The sequence below is a fragment of the Excalfactoria chinensis genome, chromosome 18, assembly GCF_039878825.1.
Source record: "Excalfactoria chinensis isolate bCotChi1 chromosome 18, bCotChi1.hap2, whole genome shotgun sequence".
In the NCBI taxonomy this organism is placed as follows: Eukaryota; Metazoa; Chordata; class Aves; order Galliformes; family Phasianidae; genus Excalfactoria; species Excalfactoria chinensis.
In genome coordinates, this window is record NC_092842.1 from 7,446,748 (window position 1) to 7,468,204 (window position 21,457).

Sequence of the window (21,457 nt, forward strand, 5' to 3'; positions counted from 1 at the left end):
TTTGCAGCTTTTTCCAGTGGTCTGTTGTGAGGGGGGAGGCCAGGAAACCCGCTTAATTACACAGATAAGCAGAGAGGTTAATAAAAATTTGCCTCTCAGTCTGTGAAGTGCCCAGGCATCTGCCTCCCATGGAGGTGTAAAGACACCTTCAGGCAAATGCATTACTGAGCTGTAGCTCTGTGTCAGGGACAAAACTATGTGAACGCTCGTGTTTTATTTGTGTTGAAACAAAGTGGTCTCTTTCCTTGCAAGGGCTGAGATGTTGGCTTCTTCAGAGAAGCCTTGAAACTCGAGGTCAGCCCTTGGCTTTCTCCCTATTCCCCACATTGCAAGAACAGACACTTTGGTCCTTGGGATGGCTGCTGGCGGTGCTGACGTGCTGTCCCTGCTGCTGGTGTTCTCTCCTTTTGATTTCAGAGGAGGTATGGGCCTGCTGCACGTCACTGCTCTGCTGGGCTTTGATGTGCACCCTTCTGCACCAGCATGTGCTTTAATGAGCTCAGAGCTTCCTGCTGTGGGTTTTGCCATTGTGAGTTTTCAATTCAGGTAAAGCGATCTGTGAGACAGTCTGCCTGAAAGTGATACAAAGCAGCAGGGGAAATAAAGTGCATGGGAAGCAAAGTTAGGGGGTATGGAAATTCTGGCCAAGTTCAGACAATGTTTTAGTGTTTTTGGTATTTTAGGGCAGTGCTTTTGCAACTGGACTATTTGGGCGTTAATCCCAACCTCTGTTGCTGGTTCCAGAGGTATTGGGCAATGTGGTGCATCAGTAATAAACAAAAGCTTCTTGCAGCAGTCTTCTGTGCTGTCCCCTTTCCTGTGCTTTCTTGTCTTGTGCAATGTCAGTAAGAGTTTTGCTCAATGTAAACTTGGCAAAGTTGGGCTAATTGGGACCTTCTGCTGTTGCAGTTCTTGGTTGTGAAACTGCAGCAGGGGTTGGGCTGAACCAGTGGTGCCCCTGTGCAGTGCGCGTGCTGTTTGCAGCATGCTGCCACAAGTAGTGTACAAAAGCACAGCACAACTTTCCTGGAGTTGAAGTTAATGCTGGTGAAGGGTGTTGGATTGAAAGTATTTGGAAATAGGTGAAATTAACACCTTAGGACAGTCACGCTATGGCCAAATAAATTGCTGAATTCTGCCTCGCCTGGGTGATCTTTACAGCTAGATGTGATCAAAGGCAGCTCTTCTGCTTGTGCTGCCTTTGTGTGGCAGGTGAGTTTGCACCGTTTGAATGAAAACAGTGCAACTGAGGGGATTGGCAAATGTTTGAAGCTCACTTATATTGTGCTTCAATATATTTGATTTCAGTTATTTTCACAGATTTATTTACAGATTCTCTGTAGATGATGCAGAAAGGAACTTAATTAGAAATTAGACAGTGCCAACTTTAAAAATGGGAGCTGTGCCCCACCTTGAAGGTATCTGCACCTCGAGTCAGATGGCCACGTGCAGCTGTGGAACTTTCTAACTGTCTACATTTCTCAGGCAGTAATTGTCACTAGAAGCCAGAGCATCTCTCCAAAAAGGTTATGTAAATATCATACACACTTTTGAACATGAAAGCCAGCAATCACAGGTATACATTAATGAACAACCTGCATCCATTCATCATATGCACTTCTGTTGTCCAGTTTTTCGGGACTGTGAAGGGACTCAGACTGATCAGGTTAAAAATAACCGAGAAAAAAAAAGTGTTGTCATCCTGGCAGATGTTCAAGTCATGTTGGTGGCTGTGGAGGGGGAGAAGGGTATTGATAGAAATAAAAGCAGGCTTTGCTATTTTCAGATGCTTTGTTCTTGGTTCAGAGAGGAATGTGATGAGCTGTGCTGGACATACCAACTCACAGCGTTTGGCTGCTCTGCTGCTCCTGGGTTGGGACTGTGCTCCTCCAAGTGGAAGGCAGAGCTTGGGTAGAAAAGGTGCTTGGGTTTGGGTGTGCTTGGGATTATGTAAAGACCCAAGCTGTTGTGATAAGGGTGTGATTGGGTTTCTGGGAAATTTGATCAGCCATTTTTATCGCAACATTCTGTTTTGAGCCATTGATTCTGAGAATCTGTGTTTCAGAGTTCAAGGTGTGCAGCTGAACTTCACCTTTTGTTCCTTTCTTCAAGTATCTCTCTGTGCCAGTTCTAGCTTTTTAAAATCCTCTTTTGGCTCTGATTCTCAGTACTGATCCAGCCCACGCTGTTCTTCCTGCTTCTTGGAATCTTTTCTTTTATTGTTCCTTACAGTACAGAAGATTCAGCATAGGCTCACAGGGCACTAAATGTCCCACGGTTCTAGAGCATCTTTAGTGCAAAATACCAAGGGTTGGATCTAGCTCTTTCCTGGGGGCTGGGAATGTGGCTGCAGTGTGCTCTGGTAGCTACAGAAATTGTTGTGTTTTTTTCGTGTGTATGTGAGCATAGATGAAGGGAGATGGAATATCTGAAGAAAGGAAATGGGCTGTATAGTTCTGGCCTTAAAATGAGTCCCTTGTCACCGCATGTAGCACATACTCCAAGGGCCCATTTTGTCCTTTGTGTAGAGCAGTGTGTGATACAATCATGAAATACTGCAAAAAGATGCATTAACTTCCCATTTGTGAGCTGTGGAAGCCAGTGATCTAATAGTGGTGTGCTTCTTAGCAAAGTCAAAGGGCCATTAGTTTACACTGTCAGAAGAGTTGTGTGTCTTGGTTATGCTGTCAGATGTGTTATATTTCTTTTTTTTTAACTAGTCAGCAGGTTTCTGAAGAGAAGCAATTGAGCATTTTAGCATGAAGTTTATATAAGTATTTTTATGATTTTTGTTTTTCAGGAGTTTATAAAATATTTAATCTCATTCATGAGTCGAACTTCCTTTTTAAGTCATGGATGACAAGGCTTCTGTTGGAAAAATCAGTGTCTCTTCAGACTCGGTATCCACTCTTAACAGTGAAGATTTTGTCTTGGTTTCCAGGCAAGGGGATGAAACACCATCTACAAATAATGGTAGTGATGATGAAAAAACAGGACTGAAGGTAAGAACTAATAACCTGAGTTTGTTCACTATTCTTCTAATTCAAACTAACCATAGAAGAGCTTAAAGAGGGACTTCTTTATTGTGGAAAACTTGACAGAAAGGAGAACTTATTCAAGAACTGATTTTGCCAGTAGTTTCTGCATTACTTTGCTGATGTCAAGGAGATAATTAGGTTTTGTGTAAGACCCATCATTACCTGTGGGTTGTTTTCTTTCCCACTTCACTGACTCCCTTATGAATTCTTCAGTATGAAGCAGTGTTAAGAACTTGAAACTGTGATTTCCTCACAGCTTTCAGGTAGAAAGCAATATCACACATTTGATCTGAATGTATTTTTAAATTCAGTTATATATTAAAGTTTTCCCCAATGTGAAACATTCTCTTTAAGAAATGTAAGTGTAGTTAAAACTAACAACTTGACATGAATCTGAGAATACAGGCTTACGTGGGTAGGCTTCTGTGAATTGGAGGGGCATTGACATCTTCTCACTTTAAAAAGGATATTTATGGAAAGAGACCTTCATCGCTTCTTTTTCTTTTTTTTTCAGCTACTTAAAGAAAATCTTTCATCCCAATATATATTTCACAGGTCTTTAGCAAAGTGACACTAATAAGGTGGTCACTCAGAATTCTGCCTTTTTAATGTGTTAAAGGCTGAATGTTTCCTGTAGTGTTTCAGGTTAGTGTGTTCTTGCTGGGATATGGAAAGACCTATCCCACTGTTACAGGAGACTACAGTCACATCTTTGTCTTTAAGGACGATAATGAGTTGGCTTCCATCTGGTGGACTGGGTGTTCCTCTTTTCCATATCAGCAGTCGGAACAGAGACTTTGTTGAACGTTTCTTGATGCCTTTGCTTGTCTTTTACTTCCAATTGCTTTCTTTGTTTTTCTTGCATTGATTTGAGGCCCGCGCTGTTCAGGCCAGTATAGTGGCTATTTTCTTTTACAGAAGACTTCAAGTTAATTCTGTTTTGTAAGTCTCAAGGTCTTTTGTTTAATCAGGCAAAAATGTTCACTTACAGTTTATTGCAATTGCAGAATTTGTATTCTCACCTCATAGATGGATAGTCTGCAAATGTTTGAAATGTCTTCAATAATCAGCATGGTGTTCTGTAAAACTTGCTGAATGACTGCAACCTGACACAGGACTGTAACCTCGTGCTCCTTTGTAAGTGCTGCATATACCAGCAGCTGTAAAACTTCAGAATGCAGTATGGTTTCTATCCATAGTGGTCCTTACCTTGAGAATGCCTATGTGGTAATGTAAGTGATTTACCTCACAAAGTTACAGGTTGTCTTTTGAGACCCCAGGGGACATTCATGGTCTACCAGATTTTTCATTCCACACTGTTGTTCCCAAACAAAGTTTGGACATGCAAAATGCCACAGCCTGCAACAATTCTCACTCCACAAGAGAGAGATTTGTATTGCTTGTCTAAGGACTGCCTTACTGTGATTTTCCTGGCCCTTTCCTTTTGTTAGGATGGTAGGATGCACTTTGTTGAGTACAATCAAAGCATTAAAGGGACATATGTATAAAGTTATCTTCATAAGTATTGCAAGTGTTTCAGAGAAGAGTATCTTTAATGAGTTTCAGTCTGACTCCTGAAACTTCCTGTTCAACTTTTCTGTATATATTTACTTCCAAAGTAGTTTATAAAAGACTTGTTCCAGGCGTGCTCATCCTCTTGTTGGGGAAAGGAGAGCATTAGCACTGCTGCTTCCCAATAATCAACAATTGTACAGGGAAGTTGTGCTGTTCACTGGCTTGGTGCTAAATGTCACAGTGTTTTTCAGGTCTTAAAGATAAGCTGCTTTCTGAATTTGGTGCCAGGACTGAGCGCAATCCCTGAACCAGGCGATTCACCTTGAGCCTTTCCATTTCCTGACGCTTGAGCACACGTACTGCTCTGTTATTGGCTGTAACCTGTATGATTAATGGAAATGTTATGCCTTAGATAAGCAGTCAGTGCTCAGTTTAAGTTCTGTCAGTAGGAAAATTCCTGTGTAACCTCCTTCCTTCTGCTTTAGCTGGCCTTATGGTATGAAATAGTCCTCTAGTTTTTTTAAAAAGAGTATAGAGATGCTACTCCAGAATATAGCTTTGTTCATTATCCTTTTATTAGTCCTCAAATAGCCCTTCAGTAGACAATTTTACTGTATTGTTGAACTGTTTATCTGTGTGAAGAGATAAATGGAGTTTTCAAGGTTGTCAGAGAACTGGCTGTTGAAAGTACTGTTGATTTCTGAGTGTTAAACAGTGATTTCTAAGTGTTAAACAGTGTGTGGAAACAGTCTAACTACAAAATGAGACCTGAAGTTAGGCTTTTCATAGGAACAAATGGGGAAGAAGGGATTTTTAAGGAAGAAGCAATTGTTTTGATATATGTAACGAGGTTGAACTGCAGATGTCAAAACCCATTTGCTCTGATGAGCCCACCAAGAGAAACACAGAATAAGTTTAGGTTTGTGTTTGAGCAGAAGTCTTTTTCTGGTGCTCTGTTTCTTTAGAAAAGCAGTTTGAGGATGCTACCTTTGCTAAATGCAATCTGACGATGGTGCTAGAATCTAGGCTCGTGTTTGCAGAATGTAGTAGGCTTTGAATTTGTAGATCAAACCTAAGCCTTGCATTGTGAGACCTTTGCTAAGTTAGAGTTCTAGGTAATAGCGCTGTGAACTGAACTAATGCACAGCAGAGTCCACAAGAGTGAGGAGAAGGCTATAACCAATGCTTCTAATAAATGATTTGTGGCACTGTAAAGGGACCTGTGAAGGAGACTATATACTATGTATAAAGCTAAGGTCAAATTAGTTTACAGTATTGTGAGAAACTGTCAACCAGGCTAAATGATTTCTGTCCTCTGTCTCAAGCAGACCTACATGAACTTATGTATTAGATCCACACTCATTGCTGCCATTAGCTCTGCTCCACTCTTCTGTGCTGCCTCTTATTGGTTTGGGGACTGCAGCAGAGTTTCAAACAAGTTTACACCTCATGTTTGCTGTTCCAGCAATGTGGTGAATTGATGGGGTTGTCAAGACTGGCTGAGGTGAAGCTGGCCTTTGTTCATATTTTAGGCCTTATTTCTTGGATAACTGGTTTGTTGCTGTTGATTCTTGGGATTATGAGAATAACAGAAATCCTGCAGACCAAAATGTATTTGATGTTGCTTTCAGTTGTGGTGGGTTGCCTGGCTTGAGAAGGAGGGCTGTCTTGGAGACACTTTTAAATTACCTTTACAATGAGGATTCTGATTTTGAGCTTGAGTTCTTGGAATGTTTACTAGGAAGATTCTACTCTGCAGGCTGTTGCTCTTTGCTGATGCTATGAACTTCACCTGTATGTTTTTATGCTATGTATTATAATAGTTAAGTATAGACTTTCCTCACTTCATAAAATACATGGAAGCAGGCATTGGCTTTGCTTTTGTTTACGTGTAACTTATAAGTTAAGCTGGATCAATGCAATTCTTCAGAGCTGTGTTCTGCTGCTCATACGTAACATTACATCCTATGTAAATCTCCCCTGTCTTTTTCTTCCTTTTGTGCCTGTTTCCTGTTGCACTGTAAGCAGCTTGAGCTTGTGCTTTACTTGTTCCTGCTGTTTTTAGGAACTGTAATTTCCAAGATCATGCTTTATAGGGTAGTGTATAGGTTTAGTTTATTAATACAGATTGTTGTACCAAACACAGTAGTTGGTGTTCAGTTGCTTGGTTTGTAACCCTGACCATGAGATAGGTGCTGGTCTGTGCCAGAATTTTAAGTTCTGTAGGATGTAGTTCCTGTAAAAACAGAAGATACTTTAGTATTTTAAATAGGTAGGCTTTAATGGGGCAGGTAGGATGTTTTCATTGATCTGTCATATTTTGTTGCAAAACATACAAATCGCGTACAGTAAAACAATGTGACATATCTTCTTCCATCATTGTCATTTGGAGGAATGTCTGCATAAACCTGAACAATAAACTTGATACTTAAAGGGATTCTTAAAGGGATTATGCCTTTAACCATGTGCTTGTGCAAGATTCTTTTAATTGCTTCTGTGATGAATCATCAAAAAGAATATTAACACTGGGATGAAAATTTGACACAACTTAGGCTGCTGCATGCTTTCCTGTTGGCTTCAAAGAGTACAAGGTCAGGCTGAAGATGAGTGTTAGGAAGTAAACATGACTTCTCCTCAGCATAATGTCGTAGTCTTATTCCAGTTTCTTCTCTTCCTGTGAAACCTTGAGATCTTACCCATGAACCACTTAGCGTATTTAATTGTATTTGGTCCTTCCTGGTACCATTTTGAGAATTGAAATAGGCCACTGTAGTGGGTAGTTGTCTAAGTTTCATCTGCCATAAGCCAGTCTTTGCAGCTGGTGACTAGAGACTAGTTAAAAGTAATCTCACTTTTCCTGGTACCAGGAAATTCCTATTTTCAGCTCCATTTGTTAGTTTGTTAAAGCAGGGTGGATAGAATCTGATCTGGTGAGCGTTTGCATGTTGCAGTTTGTGTTTATGGCCATAACCGTGTTAAATTTGTTAACTGCTGTTTGTGGAGCAGCTGGTGAATGACCCTGTGTCTGGGAGGTAGTGCTTGTGGTTTTTCTTGTTTTTTAATCGAATGGTCTTGTGTTCCAACTCTGTTTGTGGCTCTTAGATTGTTGGGAATGGAAGCGAACAGCAGCTGCAGAGGGAACTTGAAGATGTGCTGATGGATCCACCCATGGAAGATCAGTCAAGTGACCGAGACCATGGCTATGAAGTTAGGACTGATGGTGATGGGGAAGAACCTGTTGTCCTTGAAGCTTCAGCATCTTCTACCATTAACCCAGTGTCGGTGGCAGGACTCCAGAAGCCAGAAATGAGTTTGCCAGTGAAACCATCCCAGGGAGGTTAGAAAAAATTGGGGAATACCTGGTGGTATCTTCTGAAATAGCTTTATCTGGGGAAAGACAAGAGAGTTTTAGGTACAGGTGTGTCCAACTGTCCCTCTTTCTCATTAAAATCACCTAAGACAGGTTGGGCGATTCAAGAATTACTATATACTAAACCATTTTCTCCTCTGAAAACACTTTCTATACTTGCCCCGTGCAGAAATATTAGGGTTATTTGCCTGGCTGTGTAAAAAATTAATCTGTTTAGCTTGTCTGTACACCTTTCTACTATAGGGAAAATTGGCACACTTGTATCACAGAGCTCTGTGAGTGAACTGATTGTAGAGTTTGGATGGCAGTGTTCTCTGCTGTCGGTAACTTGCAGGCAGGGTTTTTTCTGAACTCTTTTGTTCTGGCCTGTCTTTCTGTAATGTGTTTCTTAGTTGCTTTTCACATGCAGTTGGTCAGTCTCTGATAATTTACTTATTCCTTGTCTTTCTTCTTATGTTCAACTTTATGTCTTACCCTAGACTGTGGGGACTTGAGCCCTTTTACACCTGTGACTGATGAGGACAGTGTGGTGTTTAGCAAGCTCACCTACTTAGGCTGTGCCTCTGTGAATGCTCCCCGGAGTGAAGTGGAAGCCCTCAGAATGATGTGCATCCTACGAAGCCAGTGCCAGATTTCTCTAGATGTGACTCTGTCAGTGCCTAATGTCTCTGAAGGAACAGTGAGGTATGAAGCTTGTTCAACACTGGCTTTGTCCATTTGAAATTATTATTATCGTCCTGGAAGTAAGTTACTGTTTTATTTGGGAGAAGTTTTGAGCAACTTAGGATTTCTTTTAGCGGAAAACGTGGATTTTAAAGAGATCTATGAAAATTGGAGCTTCAGATTTTTTTTTTTACCATTGATTCTTTATGCCCAAGGGTTAGTATGAAATACAGTGGTGACCCAGGGTGCCACAGAAGCCATGATGGGAGTGGTTATTGATTAAACATTTTGGAAATAACCTGAAAAATATTTGGTCTGTAGGGCTGGATAGCTGCTGGTAGACAAGGTTTAGTAGGGATGAGGCCATCCACTTCTGTATATTAGTTAGTTTTGGTATGCGGTACATTCTCCAGTACTGTTAAATTGTTGAAGCTTGCAATTAACAGCTGGCTGAAATAATTCTTCTGAAACTGCAGGGTTTTTTTTCTGTCTCTGTTTACAGACTTTTAGATCCTCAGACGAACACAGAAATAGCAAATTATCCAATCTATAAAATCCTTTTCTGTGTACGAGGGCATGATGGGACCCCTGAATGTGACTGCTTTGCTTTCACTGAAAGCCACTACAACGCAGAACTCTTCAGGATTCATGTCTTTCGATGTGAGATCCAAGAGGCTGTAAGTTGAATCTTTTTGTCAAATAATTGTGTAAACACAAATGTTATTTCCAAGATAGAGCAGAATTATATCAGGCACTTTAGAAGTAATACAGTTCATTACTTTTCAAATCTCAGATATGAAATGAGAATGCACGTTTAATGTTCTTTCCTTCTAAGAAGTGTAGGAAAAGTTGACTAGACCTACAGCAGCTGCAGGTACTGTTAGTAAGTGAAAATTCAGATCGGTTTTCAGCTGCTAATTCTTTTCACTTCTATGTTTCTGAACTTTCTTTGTTGCTGTGTGAATGCAGGTGAGCCGAATTCTGTACAGCTTTGCCACTGCCTTTCGTCGTTCTGCCAAACAAACTCCGCTCTCAGCCATTGCCACTCCACAGACTCCAGACAGCGATATTTTCACCTTCTCTGTGTCACTGGAAATCAAAGAAGATGATGGGAAAGGTTATTTCAGGTATAGGTCCTTCATTCTTGTGCATACAGTGTCTGTTTCTCTTACTGGAAAGCAAGGGAATGGGTCTGCTAGAAGTTGGGTTTTTTGTTCTGCTCAGCCTATACACAGTGCCCTTACATGTTTAACGCAGCCATTTATAGTCTCCTATAATTGCTGAAGTGTCTTTATTTCAGTACTGCATGTCTGCCAAATGTTCTGACTTCTTGAGCCAAATATTCTGACTTGGCTCCTAGCCACATCTTCAGCAGCATTTCTCTTCTTGGATTTGCATATAGCTCAAGCTTTATTTATTAAATAAATAAATAAATCACATCTAATGATCCAATATTTATTCAGCACCTTCCATTATAGACAGTCCAAAGCACTGCTCAAGTGTTAGCAGCTGAAAAATGATTAGCTCAGAGCCCGAGCATGAAAGATGCAGATGGTTCTTGGGCTCAGATACTGCAGCAGCAATTGCCAGGATGTGTAGCTGCTGCACATGTTGGTACACTAGGTGATGTTCAGTCCTGCTGGCATGGTACCAATGTTGGCGTAGCCACCATGGTGCAGGTAGTGTAAAACCATCCCAACATAGTAGAATCCTATCTACATTGGCTGTACTGTACGTGTTTTAATGCAGTTAGCTGGCTTTAGAGGTTTGACACTAGTTCTTGTATGATCTCTTCAAGTTCAGAGCTATACTTGGTATACTTATACTGGAAATTAAAACAACTCTTAGATTTCTGAAAAAAATCAGTGTTTGCCTTGCTTGTGAAAGAACAAAGTGATATGCTGCTTTGTATAAGTAGTAACATGCAATTGCTATCTATTTAGTATGAGGAATCAGTATTCAGAAACTTTCTTAAAATGCTGCTGGAAATCTCACAAGAATTAGCCATACAGTATAAACACCACCATTTTTCTTCTGAAAACCAGGTGTACTTGATTTTCACCTCATGTGATAAAATACTATCTCTTAATTATGTTGTCATTTCTTTCATGTTGCTGATGATAGTGTGCATAGAAGAAAGATCTTGAATTCTTTAGAATAAGAAGCTGGCTTCACTAAATGTCTAATGCTGGTTTTGATGCATTCAAAGAATACGGATAAATGATGTTATGAATAATTTTTTCCCTTTCTGGTAAATAACAGTGCAGTTCCCAAAGACAAGGACAGGCAGTGCTTTAAGCTCCGCCAAGGAATCGATAAGAAGATAGTGATTTATGTCCAACAGACAACTAATAAGGAGCTTGCTATTGAGAGGTAATTCAATAAATTAAAAAATATATATCTTTATTTAACGTTTTGTGCTCTTCCTTCTGAGGCAGAGATTTAATAACTGTTTTATGAATACTCTGTGTAACTTAATTCTGCACCTCTGAGTTGTGTGGAGCTGTGTAGAAGATCTGGCTGGTTTGTTCAACCTGTGTGTGATAGGGGGCACAATGCAGGCACAGTGAAATCTTGCACAGATCTACTTGTTTAGCTGGTGGTCATACCTCTCTCCTCTAATGTCTTCAATAACATTTCTTTCATCTTGGTTGCATCTGAGAATGTTTCTTGTACATATGCTTTGAATCTGCTGCGGTCTGGAATTCTAGAATATGAAGCACCTTTGTAGGGAAGAGGAGCGTTCAGATCTCAAGTCTTCCATTTCATGGAAATAAACAGGCAGTTTTTGATGGCTGACAGAGTTTAGTATTTTTTGTAATACAGAAAAAAGATGCAGCTTTTGCCAAACTGCAGTCTGACAAAAAGCAGGAACTTCATAAGTGTGGTCAACCAGAAGATGAAGTGGAATATACCTCAGTGGGTGGCATTTATGCAAAATAAAACCATAGAGGGCAGATCCTTGCACTTCATGGAATTTCCTGATTCTTGTCAGTATCAAAGGTGGAATCCTATACAAACATGTCTCAAACAAAACAAGAAAAAACAAAAAGAGAAGAGAGGCAGTGTTGTCCTATCTGCAGAATAGGGAGCCCTTATTGGGAGATTGTTTGACATACAATTGTCTTTGCAAACAAAGTCAATTGAACTGTATAGGCGACTGTAGGCAGGATAAAATCATAACGTAAATATTCTTGTGAAATTTTGCTTGACATTTTTAATGCTGGCTTGACGTTGTTTTGGTTGATGTGCTCGATACTGTGCTCAAATGTCAAGAGTTGGTGACATTTGTTACTGCATTTGTGGGCTGCTTGTGGTGTGTGATGGAATATTTAGACAAGGAATGCTTATGATTTGTTTATAAGTAGTCATTTTTGCAGATTAATTTCTCTTGCCTGGCTTTCCAGATGTTTTGGCCTCCTCCTGAGCCGTGGGAAGGATGTTCGGAGTGGTGACATGCACCTTTTAGATTTGGTAAGGGTCTTTTATTAACCAAATCTAATAACTTGTGCTATGATTGCTTACGATCTCAGGCAAAAAGATTTAGATGCTTAGGCACGCTTGTTGTGTGTTGATGTTGTACCTCGTGCTCTTGAGTATTGCCCTGGAAAATTGGGTTGAATTGTTACTTCTGTTTTTATTTTCAGAAGATGATCTTTGTTACAGGATCGTGCAAAATGAACTTCACGTGCCCTTTTCTCATCTCTACTGGAACTGTTTTATGTAGCTGAAGCTCTTGCAGTGTAGAAGTTGCTTTAATTTAAATAAAGATTCATAAGCTTCCTTGTTTCCAGGAGTCAATGGGTAAAAGTTCTGATGGGAAATCATACGTGATCACTGGTAGCTGGAATCAAAAATCTCCACACTTCCAATTTGTAAATGAAGAAACACCAAAAGGTATGAACCTGGCTAGATTTTATCCCTAGTCAAGGTAGATAATTTATACTGAGAGCATTGGAGCAGTTCTCCTTTCTTTAAGATGCATCTTGCACGAAGGCTTTCTTCATAATATGGGATCTAATCTCAGAAACAAAAGAAGTATAGAAGAAAAGTCCTAAGTTTAGGAACAGTACCTTGTAAGAATAATTGTGTCTTGATGAGAGGCTGTATATATAAGTGTGGGGACAGAGTGCGGCATCCTTGTGCTCTGTTAGAGTATTAAGAATCCCATTGAGAATTGCACTGGATGGACTACTGCAGGCTTCCTCTTTGCTTCGTTTCGGTGATCAGTTCTGATTTTTCTGCTTCCAAGTTTTTAATACAAAAAGGATTTTGTACCTATGATAATAACAGTGAAATTCTCCAGCAGTGATCTGGAAGTAACTGATGCTGCATTGCTCTCTGGAGTTCTGAAACAGATCTGTCTTTACTTTTGTTAAGATGCCAGCTAACTGTTCATCTTTGCAATGTGTTGTCGCAGTTAGCTTCAAATATTGGGAAACTCCATGAGAATTGACTCAGCAAAGTCCTGTATGTCAGGTGCTGGGTACAGTCTGCTGCTGCAGTTGACTCCTTTTGGAGAATAGTACGTAGTCTGCTTTCTGAATTCACACTGCTGAGGGGGTCTTAATAACTGTTTAGTTGAGGTAAGACTTGGGTTTTTCGTAACTTACTTCTAAAAAGGAATAAAATGTTATTTAGGTAGGCGATAGATCTGCACTGTGGGGTATTTCTCTTACTGTTGCTTTGGGATTTCCTTCTAGATAAAGTACTGTTCATGACTACTGCTGTGGACCTGGTGATAACTGAGGTTCAGGAACCTGTTCGATTCATTCTGGAGACTAAAGTCAGAGTTTGTTCACCTAATGAGAGACTGTTCTGGCCCTTCAGCAAACGTAGCTCTACTGAAAATTTTTTCCTGAAATTAAAACAGGTAATAATATTTTTTCTTTCTTTTTCTTTTCGTCTTTTTTGACATACAGTTAATTTGTGATTTAGCAGGGTTGTTTTTCAAAGGTAACTGTGATATGGTTGACCATACCCATCGAGATGTAGGCTGATGGTGTAATGCAGAATAAATACAAGTACATTGAGGGTAAAGAAAATTGCAGTTATTTGTGCCTGTCAGCCATTCAGAATTTCGCTGCAGTTGTTTCCCATCGGTTAAAGTAGAGATTTCACACATATCCCTGGTTTCTCTAGGAGGAAAAAAAAAATACAAGCAATCACAAATAAATCCCTAGAACTTGTTAAAAACTTTATTGTTTCTTCCAACTTACTTTTTTACCATATCTGCTTAAAAGGAAAGAATTATTTCTGTCCAGAATACTCATAATGACAATATGAGGCAATAACGTAGTCTCAAAATAAGACTGGAAAGTTGAAGGTCTGGGTTACTATAGAGATGATGTACTTGAAGTAGCTGCCATTCTCCTGCTTTAGAAATTACTGCTTTGAGCTGTCCTGGTTAAAGAAATGGAAAGATACAGAAGCAAACATCACTGTGGCTGTATGTGATCTTTCAAGGTTTCGTAGTTCTGGATGTGGTTCAAAAAAGCAAGGTTATGGTCCTTCTGATTTCCTGACAAGTATTATTTTTAAAGGAAGGTCTGAATGAAGTAGGATGCTTTTCTGTGGTGATTTTTATTCCTCATTCATTTGTCTTAAAACACTGAAGTATAGTGACAGTATTTCTTGGTAGTAACAAAGATGAGGTTTGCTAAGGATTCTTCTTTGTGTCTGTCCCATCTTTTACTTGGAATATGAATGAACATTTCAGGAACTGTCCTAGGAAATTTCCTTCAGAAATTGATTGAGATCGGTCTATTTACTTTGGGTATTTTTGAGGTGGAGCATGGAGATGTTGAGCTGTTAAGGCTGCTGAGCTATAAATATTTTACTACCTCTAAGAGGCACCTTCTCCTCTTGGTGGTTTAAAGGAAGTTTATCTTACCGAGCTAATTCTGTATCTTTTGTCCTGCTGAATTCACAGGCATTGTGACTTATCTCAGCTAATTCTTTTCTTTCCAAAGCGCTGTCAGACTGTCCAACTTCCAGTGTTTACTAATAGAAGATTATCAGAATTCATAGTGGAAGCAACAAATATAGAATGTACTGCCTGATAAGCCTGGAAGGGAAACCTGTTTCTATGGAGCCATGATTAGCCTATTAAAAATACAGCTGTGTAGAGTTGGCTTATCTTACTTTGGCAGTGTTTCTTTATTCGGAAATGGTGAAAGCAGAGACATTTTATTTTCTCAGATTACATTTAGTGATTTAGTAATTTTTAGTTTTGATTCATTTCTCCTCATTTCAAATACTCCAAAGAATAAAATTGAGCATTGGGAGCTTGATGTAGAGTATGATTATACATTTTATTTCTTCATCCTTCCTTTCCTGTTGTCTATTTTTATTGCTTTATGACAAAAAAAAATAAAATCAAAATTCTTGGACTGCATTGAAGTCTGGGAAACATTTCACAAGGGGAAAATCTCTTTTTAAACCAAAGGAAGATGTGAAGGCATTGAAAATTAAGGGGGGAATAGAACCACATAATAAACTCTGGAACCCAGCAGTGTGTGTGTGTGTGAGTGTGTTCTCATGGCTGTGCAGGCGCAGATTTCTGACTTGGAAGCATGGCTAAAGACAGCTGACATGGTGGGAAAATGAAATTAGAATTCTCCTTTTGCTCTCAGCAGTATTTCCAGGAAATTAGAGAAATCAGACTTCTTGTGGAAGGTATGAGGTGGGGGGCATTGGGATTGATGAGACATTTGCAGGCTGTGTGATGCATGCAGTGTTCTGAAGGGATTGAGGGTCATTTGCTGCAGAATGCGAGTAAGAACATTTCTTTGTCTGCAATTCTGTTCCAGAAAGAAGCAGAACTTCTTATGAAGTAACCTGGAGATCTGTGTAGCTTTTGGTGGTAAAGGTTTTTTGTTGATGTTGTTGTTTTTTTAGATAAAGCAAAAAGACAGAAAGAATAACTCAGACACATTGTATGAAGTCGTGTGTCTAGAAAGTGAATCGGAGAGGGAGAGAAGAAAAACCACAGCGAGCCCCTCTCTTCGCCTGCCCCAGTCAGGGTCACAGGGCTCAATGATTCCTTCCCCGCCAGAGGATGATGAAGAGGAAGGTAAGATACAGATTGTGTGCTTTAAATTCTTCAGCAAATGAAAACCAAGAAAATCCAAACCAACCAACCAACCAAAAAAAACCCTGTAGTTGATAAATCTTAGTTATGAAACACATTGAATTCTTTCCAATCAGAATTTGGCCCTGCTACTCAGGGGTTTTTATTGTTTCTTCGTTCTAAGTCTTGTTCAGTAACCAGTAACCCTGCATTCCTGCATCAGCCTCTCCCTTGTCTGACACTTCTGTGGTTTGTCTCTGCTTTGCTCAGCCCAGGCCTCACAAAATCTTCAGTGTGATATATTTGGAACAATGTGAAAAGAGGCTGCTAAAAATTTGGGATTCTCATGTAGCTTCTGCCCCTCCCTGAGCAGCTGTGAAAAGATTTGAGAGTGCAAATGAGAAGCTGGTATTTGAAAATGTAAGCAAGCAGTGTGTTTTAGTGAAGAGGAAAGTATAGACATCTGTAATACATAAAACTATACCAGGACTTGTCTAGTCTGAACCTTAATGCATTTTCAGTATCTCTCTCATTTTTTAAAAGAAGAAAAAAATCTCTTGAGCTAAAATACGGCGTATGGACTAGTTCTGAGTATGTAAGCATCTGGCCTTACAGCTCTGAGCTGAATATGGATGACCTGAGATTCTGCTTTTTCTGCTGACACTTAATGTGACCTTGAGTGAATTGTTTCACTTCTGTGCCTTACTTTATCCTTATTTAAAAAGCCAAGAAAAACCAAATTAGTTTCAAATTTAATTCCTTGGCAAAATGTTATTCATAAAAAAATTCTCCAAGCCTTTGCTATCTGGGTACATACATATATGCAAACATATGTGTATGTGTGTGGTTTTGTTGTTGTTTACAGTAGATGTAAACACTCGCATTGCTGACAATTTCAAGTATCAACTAAGATAGTATTTTTAATTCTATCTATGCTGTTTCATCAATAATGCGGAAACAATATTGACTGCTCTATCAATGAAGTGTATTTTTGTATGTGAAGCTTGTTGTGAGCCTTTAAAGATATCTGACATCACCTAAGTTTAGTACTGGTTTCAAAACAAGTGATGTGATTGTGCTCATCTAAGCACTCCCTGCTCGTTTCCCCCTCAGCTGGAAGTTTGATTCAGAAAGCTGCTTAGTTTAAGTCAGAGATAGTATCAGAAAGTACTGAGTTTCAAAGTACAAAGCAGTTAAAGTACATTGTGGACTTCCATGGATGTTAACAATGTGGCAAGCTTGCTGCTGGTCAGTAGAATCACATGGCTTTTATTGTCTTTTCAACTCGTATAGTATTTTAGCTTTTTAGGTAGGGAAAATTGTGCTCTTTGAGATTTTTTTATGATTTTCCAAAAGTTCGGGATATAATTACTTATGGGAAAGGCCTCTAGTCTTGCCTCAGTGGGAACCCAGCTAGATAGATTGACCAGAGCTTGTCCTGTTGGTTTCTCACATTATCCAGTGATGCAGTACGGAGCCTCTCTGGCTCTTTGTGTCAGCGCTAGGCCATTTTCATGGAAATTCTTTTTTCCGTACTGGTAGCCAGAATTTCACATGTTGCAGCCTGTCTGCTGCATCTTATCACATCCCTGTGCAGCTCTGAGAAGAGGCTGCTTCTGGCTTCTCTGTGTTGAGCCACAAACGGTGCACCCACAAATGAGGAATTCCTCTTGCCACATGCTAATGCAGTTAGTAAAGCAATATTTGTGTGCTGTGGTAAGGTAATGTCTATTGATCTCATGGCATTCCCTCTATTCTATTGGCAGACAATGATGAACCTCTCTTGAGTGGTTCTGGAGACGTTTCCAAAGAGTGTGCAGAAAAAATTCTGGAGACGTGGGGAGAATTGCTGTCCAAATGGTGAGTGGCAGAATTGCATTCGGAAAATTAAAATTCTGAGTGCTGTCAGCCTGTTTGCTGCTTCTGTCTGGATTTCTTCTGATGTCCAGAAACCAGCTGAACTTAGTTTTGATTTAATCCCGTAGTTCATTCCCATAGCACCCAATATTCTCTGGCTTTGCATTTCTTCAGGGAACGTTTTAAGTATTTTCAATTTTGAGTGCGTATTTAAATACAGTGTAGAAATTCTTGTATGCTGCTTCCTTGGGTGATTGGCTCTTAAAACGAGTGTGTTACATGTATGTAAGCTTCGCTGGAGTTTTGCTACAGCAAAATCTAAGCTAAGTAATAAAAGAAGGGGTGCATTTTCTTGTCTTTATTTTGCACAGATCTCTTCCTCTTTGTAATTCTGATTTATTTCGCAGCCGTTTTTCCCTGCAGCTGTCATATCTTAGTAACCGCAGCTTAAGAATATGGGGATTTGTACTTGGATAGCAAAGATGCTTTTCCTCCCCTCTCTGAAGGAAGATGGCTCTAGAGCCTGCCAAGAGGGAAGTACACGAGTTCTATTTTTTTTTCCCCTACAAAATGCCAGTTTATAAAAAGAGTGTTTCCTGACAGTCAAGTTGCTAATGCAACACCTGTTCTCCTTTAGCAAAGGCTCCTTTAGTCACCCACCTTCAAGTAGCCTGAGTGATTTTAAGAAACTGATGTTAATTACTGAAAAATTTAGGGTGGTTTTTTTTTTCTTTTTGCAAAGAGAGATGACAAGCACAGCGTCGTATTGAGCTCAGATATGCCATGTTTCAGCTCTTGCTTCAGTTGTTGCCTTCTTCTGCTTAATATCATAGAAGAGCAGGATGAAGGCTGTACAGCAACCAAGGGTCTTACCAAGGGCATTGGATCTAAGGAGTTGGACAGCAGATTAGAAGGAGTCTAATGCACTTTAGCAGAGGGAAAGTACTGATGTGACCTCTTAACCAGGTCTCATTAGTCTTTGAATTAAGGTTATCACATCTTAGTATTATTTCTTATCTTCTGTGGTTGCTCAGTGCTAATTTAGATAATAGCTTTTACTGCTGGTTTGTTTTTGCACTGCTGTGTTGGACTCGGTTGATAGGAATGGGTGCATCAGAAATGGACACCTGTAAGAAGGGGGTGGCTGCGCTAAGATCCGCTTTCCTTCCCCCTCCTGGTCTTACAGAAGCTCCATTAACAGCTGAGCTCTGTTCATTTGTTGCTATGAGAAAGTTTCAGCTTGAGTTTTTTGTAATTCTTCTGAGGGCTGAAAGATAATTAAGCTACCTGACTCCAATTGAAAATGTTTTGGCAGCTCTAAGAGGATATGAAGTGCTTCTTTGCTAATGCTGGCAACAACAGCTTTAATGTGTGTTAAAGGGCTTTCCTTCTTAACTAACAATGAGTATTTGGAAATAATGATCCTTGAGCTTTTAACATAAGAGGATTGAAAATCATAAAAATCAGAGTTCAGGTAGTTTCATGCTAGGTTTTTAGAACCCTATAATTAGATTTATATAGCAATTAAATGTGTGCTGGTATTTTGTGATTTCTTATTAGCGTTTGGCTCATACTTTAGAGCTGGTGAGTCACAATTTTTTCGTCTCAAAATAGTTTGAATAGTATGGCCGCAGCCTTAAAGTTCATGGCTGTATTCATTAGGATTACTGTTGTACTTATTCTGATCTGAAGCCTTGATTTAATAAGCCTTTACTAACTGGCCTTTGATTTTAATAGTTTGTATGGCAAGTATTTTAAACGAACATGTAAACATGATGATACGTAAGTTTATAGTTATGGATGTATGTAGATATAAGTGTAATTGTTATATAAACATTGTCATCATTATTTTGTTTGGAGAAAACACAGTGAAGGAGGATGTAGTGTCTGTAGCTCCTGTGCAATACATACTTTGATTTAAACGTCCACTATGGCCCAGATGGCTGCAGCTCGTTGTGCTGGACCTGGAGGAGGGCAGTAAGGATTCCCAGCCTGTGTAAAATTGTCATCCATGTGTGCTAGACTGTTAAGGCAGGTTATTAAATACAAGTTTATTAAAAGAATGCAATCAGTATGGATTAAGTCCAGCTTTTGCCTTTGTCTGTCAGTTCTCTTAGTCATTTTACATAGGTGGGTTGTTGGGTTTTTTGTAGCTGCAGAAAAATTATAATTTCTTTGATTTAAGGGCTCTTGTGTTTTGGACATTTAATGTATGAGCCACAAATGGATTGTTGAGCTTAACTTTCTGTAACTGCATAAATTAAGTTCAGTTTTTACAACTTGCTGTGCTGTAATTTATGAGCTGTCAACCAGTCTGACTTGAAAAAAAGAACTGTTTAGTTGGGAATAGCTTGTGTAACAGTGGCAGCTCTTAAATGTCTGGATGTAGTTCGAAAACCCTGCAAGGTTTTTTTGGTAGTTCTGGTACAGCAGGGTTACACGGTTACCTGTCCACTCTGGTGGAAGGACCTGAGGGCAGTGTTTGCTCCTGCAAGACATTCCATTTTCTGGTGTGGTCTGAGCTTGGGCTTCTACCACTGTGGTGCCTTTCCCAGAGTTCTAGTTTTTGCTGTGGGCTTTTGGTTTGTTGAGTGTTTTATAATGTATGCTTTTATTATATTTAAATTTCTTAGGAATCAAGGAAATAGTTTGCAAATCTTTTTTTTTTTCTTTTTTTTTTTTTTTTTTTTTTTTTTCCCATAAGTTCTCACTTTGGTAAGAATTTCACTTATTTTTGACAACGTGTGGAACACCTTCATGTTCCTGTCATCTGGCATGTATATGGTGTTGCACATCAGTTGTTCACCTACTCGTTTATTTCTACATGGGTAATGGTAACAAAGCCTTCCCCTACACCAGGCACCTCAATTTGAGCGTGAGGCCAAAGACGCTGTCAGCACTGGTGAGAAGTGGTGTCCCTGAGGCCTTGAGAGGAGAGGTCTGGCAGCTGCTGGCAGGGTGTCACAACAACGATCACTTGGTGGAGAAGTACCGAATCCTCATCACAAAGGTAGAATGCTTTTTTCCATTTTCCTCCCTCTGGCACTTTAATGAAAGGAAATAGAGAAGCTCCGGAGTGTGTAACCTCTTGCTTAAAGGCTGATGTCTGAATATAAACCAGTGAGGGGAATTCAGTCCTCCCCTCAGCAAAAAAAAACCCTAATCTGAAACGTTATTTATTGCCACATTTCTAGAGTGCTTTCTTTTCATAATCCTTGCTCCACCCAGATGAGTTCTGAGTTAATTTGTTAGAAATTAATATTCCATTAATTGCGTTCATATGTGACAGATTCAGGGAGCTCATTTCCTTTGCTTGTTTGGATTTCCTGGATGAAAGCTGAATTTTGTTCTGTTGTCTTATTAATGTTTAGGCTAAAAATCCAGCACTAGTTGAATTAAAGCTTTTTTTTTTTTTTGAGATGGGAAATACAGCGCGTTGTACATTTTGCATTAGAAGCAGTTCTGTAACTTCTCATCTTGAATGCTGACCTCAATAACATGGGAAAATTAAACAAATCAGTTACAGCCATCATTGAGTGTTTCTGAAAGTTCTAGAGTGACAAAGAGGACACAAGAGGAGATACTTCTTCCTTACCAGACAATCCATGTGCTGGTTTGGTTTTAATCAGTATCGTTGCAGATAAGTTCTATTTTACTGTTGTCATCAAATGTGCGTCTCTAGGAGGACTATATTGAATTCCTTGATATTGCCGCCAGCATAGAAGAACTGTAACTTGTGTTTATGGTGAATAAATCATACAGATATTATGGAGGTTGGGTGCTCTCGCAAGGAGCGTGTCAGAGTTACCCTCGCAGTGCTGTCACAATTGCTCTGTGACTAGATGGCTGCATCACTTTTCACTCTGTTTGAATATTTTGGTGTCAGAATGGGGAAGGTGGTCTCTGTGGCACAGTGGATGGCACGTGGTGCAGCCATCTTTG

General features: G+C 39.6%; 1 protein-coding gene across 4 annotated transcripts in view; it reads left to right on the top strand.

Annotated features, from left to right (window-relative positions):
- RABGAP1 (RAB GTPase activating protein 1) overlaps window positions 1-21,457 on the top strand; it is a 60,828-nt gene that overhangs the window by 3,684 nt on the left and 35,687 nt on the right. For 2 of the 4 annotated variants that reach the window (XM_072352575.1, XM_072352576.1), the window contains exons 2-13: window positions 2,801-3,002; window positions 7,656-7,890; window positions 8,403-8,607; window positions 9,089-9,263; window positions 9,556-9,713; window positions 10,849-10,959; window positions 11,994-12,060; window positions 12,381-12,483; window positions 13,290-13,459; window positions 15,487-15,661; window positions 17,425-17,518; window positions 20,375-20,525. In XM_072352575.1, coding sequence (XP_072208676.1) covers window positions 2,853-3,002; window positions 7,656-7,890; window positions 8,403-8,607; window positions 9,089-9,263; window positions 9,556-9,713; window positions 10,849-10,959; window positions 11,994-12,060; window positions 12,381-12,483; window positions 13,290-13,459; window positions 15,487-15,661; window positions 17,425-17,518; window positions 20,375-20,525 — 1,794 coding nt within the window. In that variant the 5' untranslated portion in view covers window positions 2,801-2,852. The remainder of the gene's footprint in view (window positions 1-2,800; window positions 3,003-7,655; window positions 7,891-8,402; window positions 8,608-9,088; window positions 9,264-9,555; window positions 9,714-10,848; window positions 10,960-11,993; window positions 12,061-12,380; window positions 12,484-13,289; window positions 13,460-15,486; window positions 15,662-17,424; window positions 17,519-20,374; window positions 20,526-21,457) is intronic. The other 2 variants (XM_072352577.1, XM_072352578.1) reach the window with 1 other exon arrangement.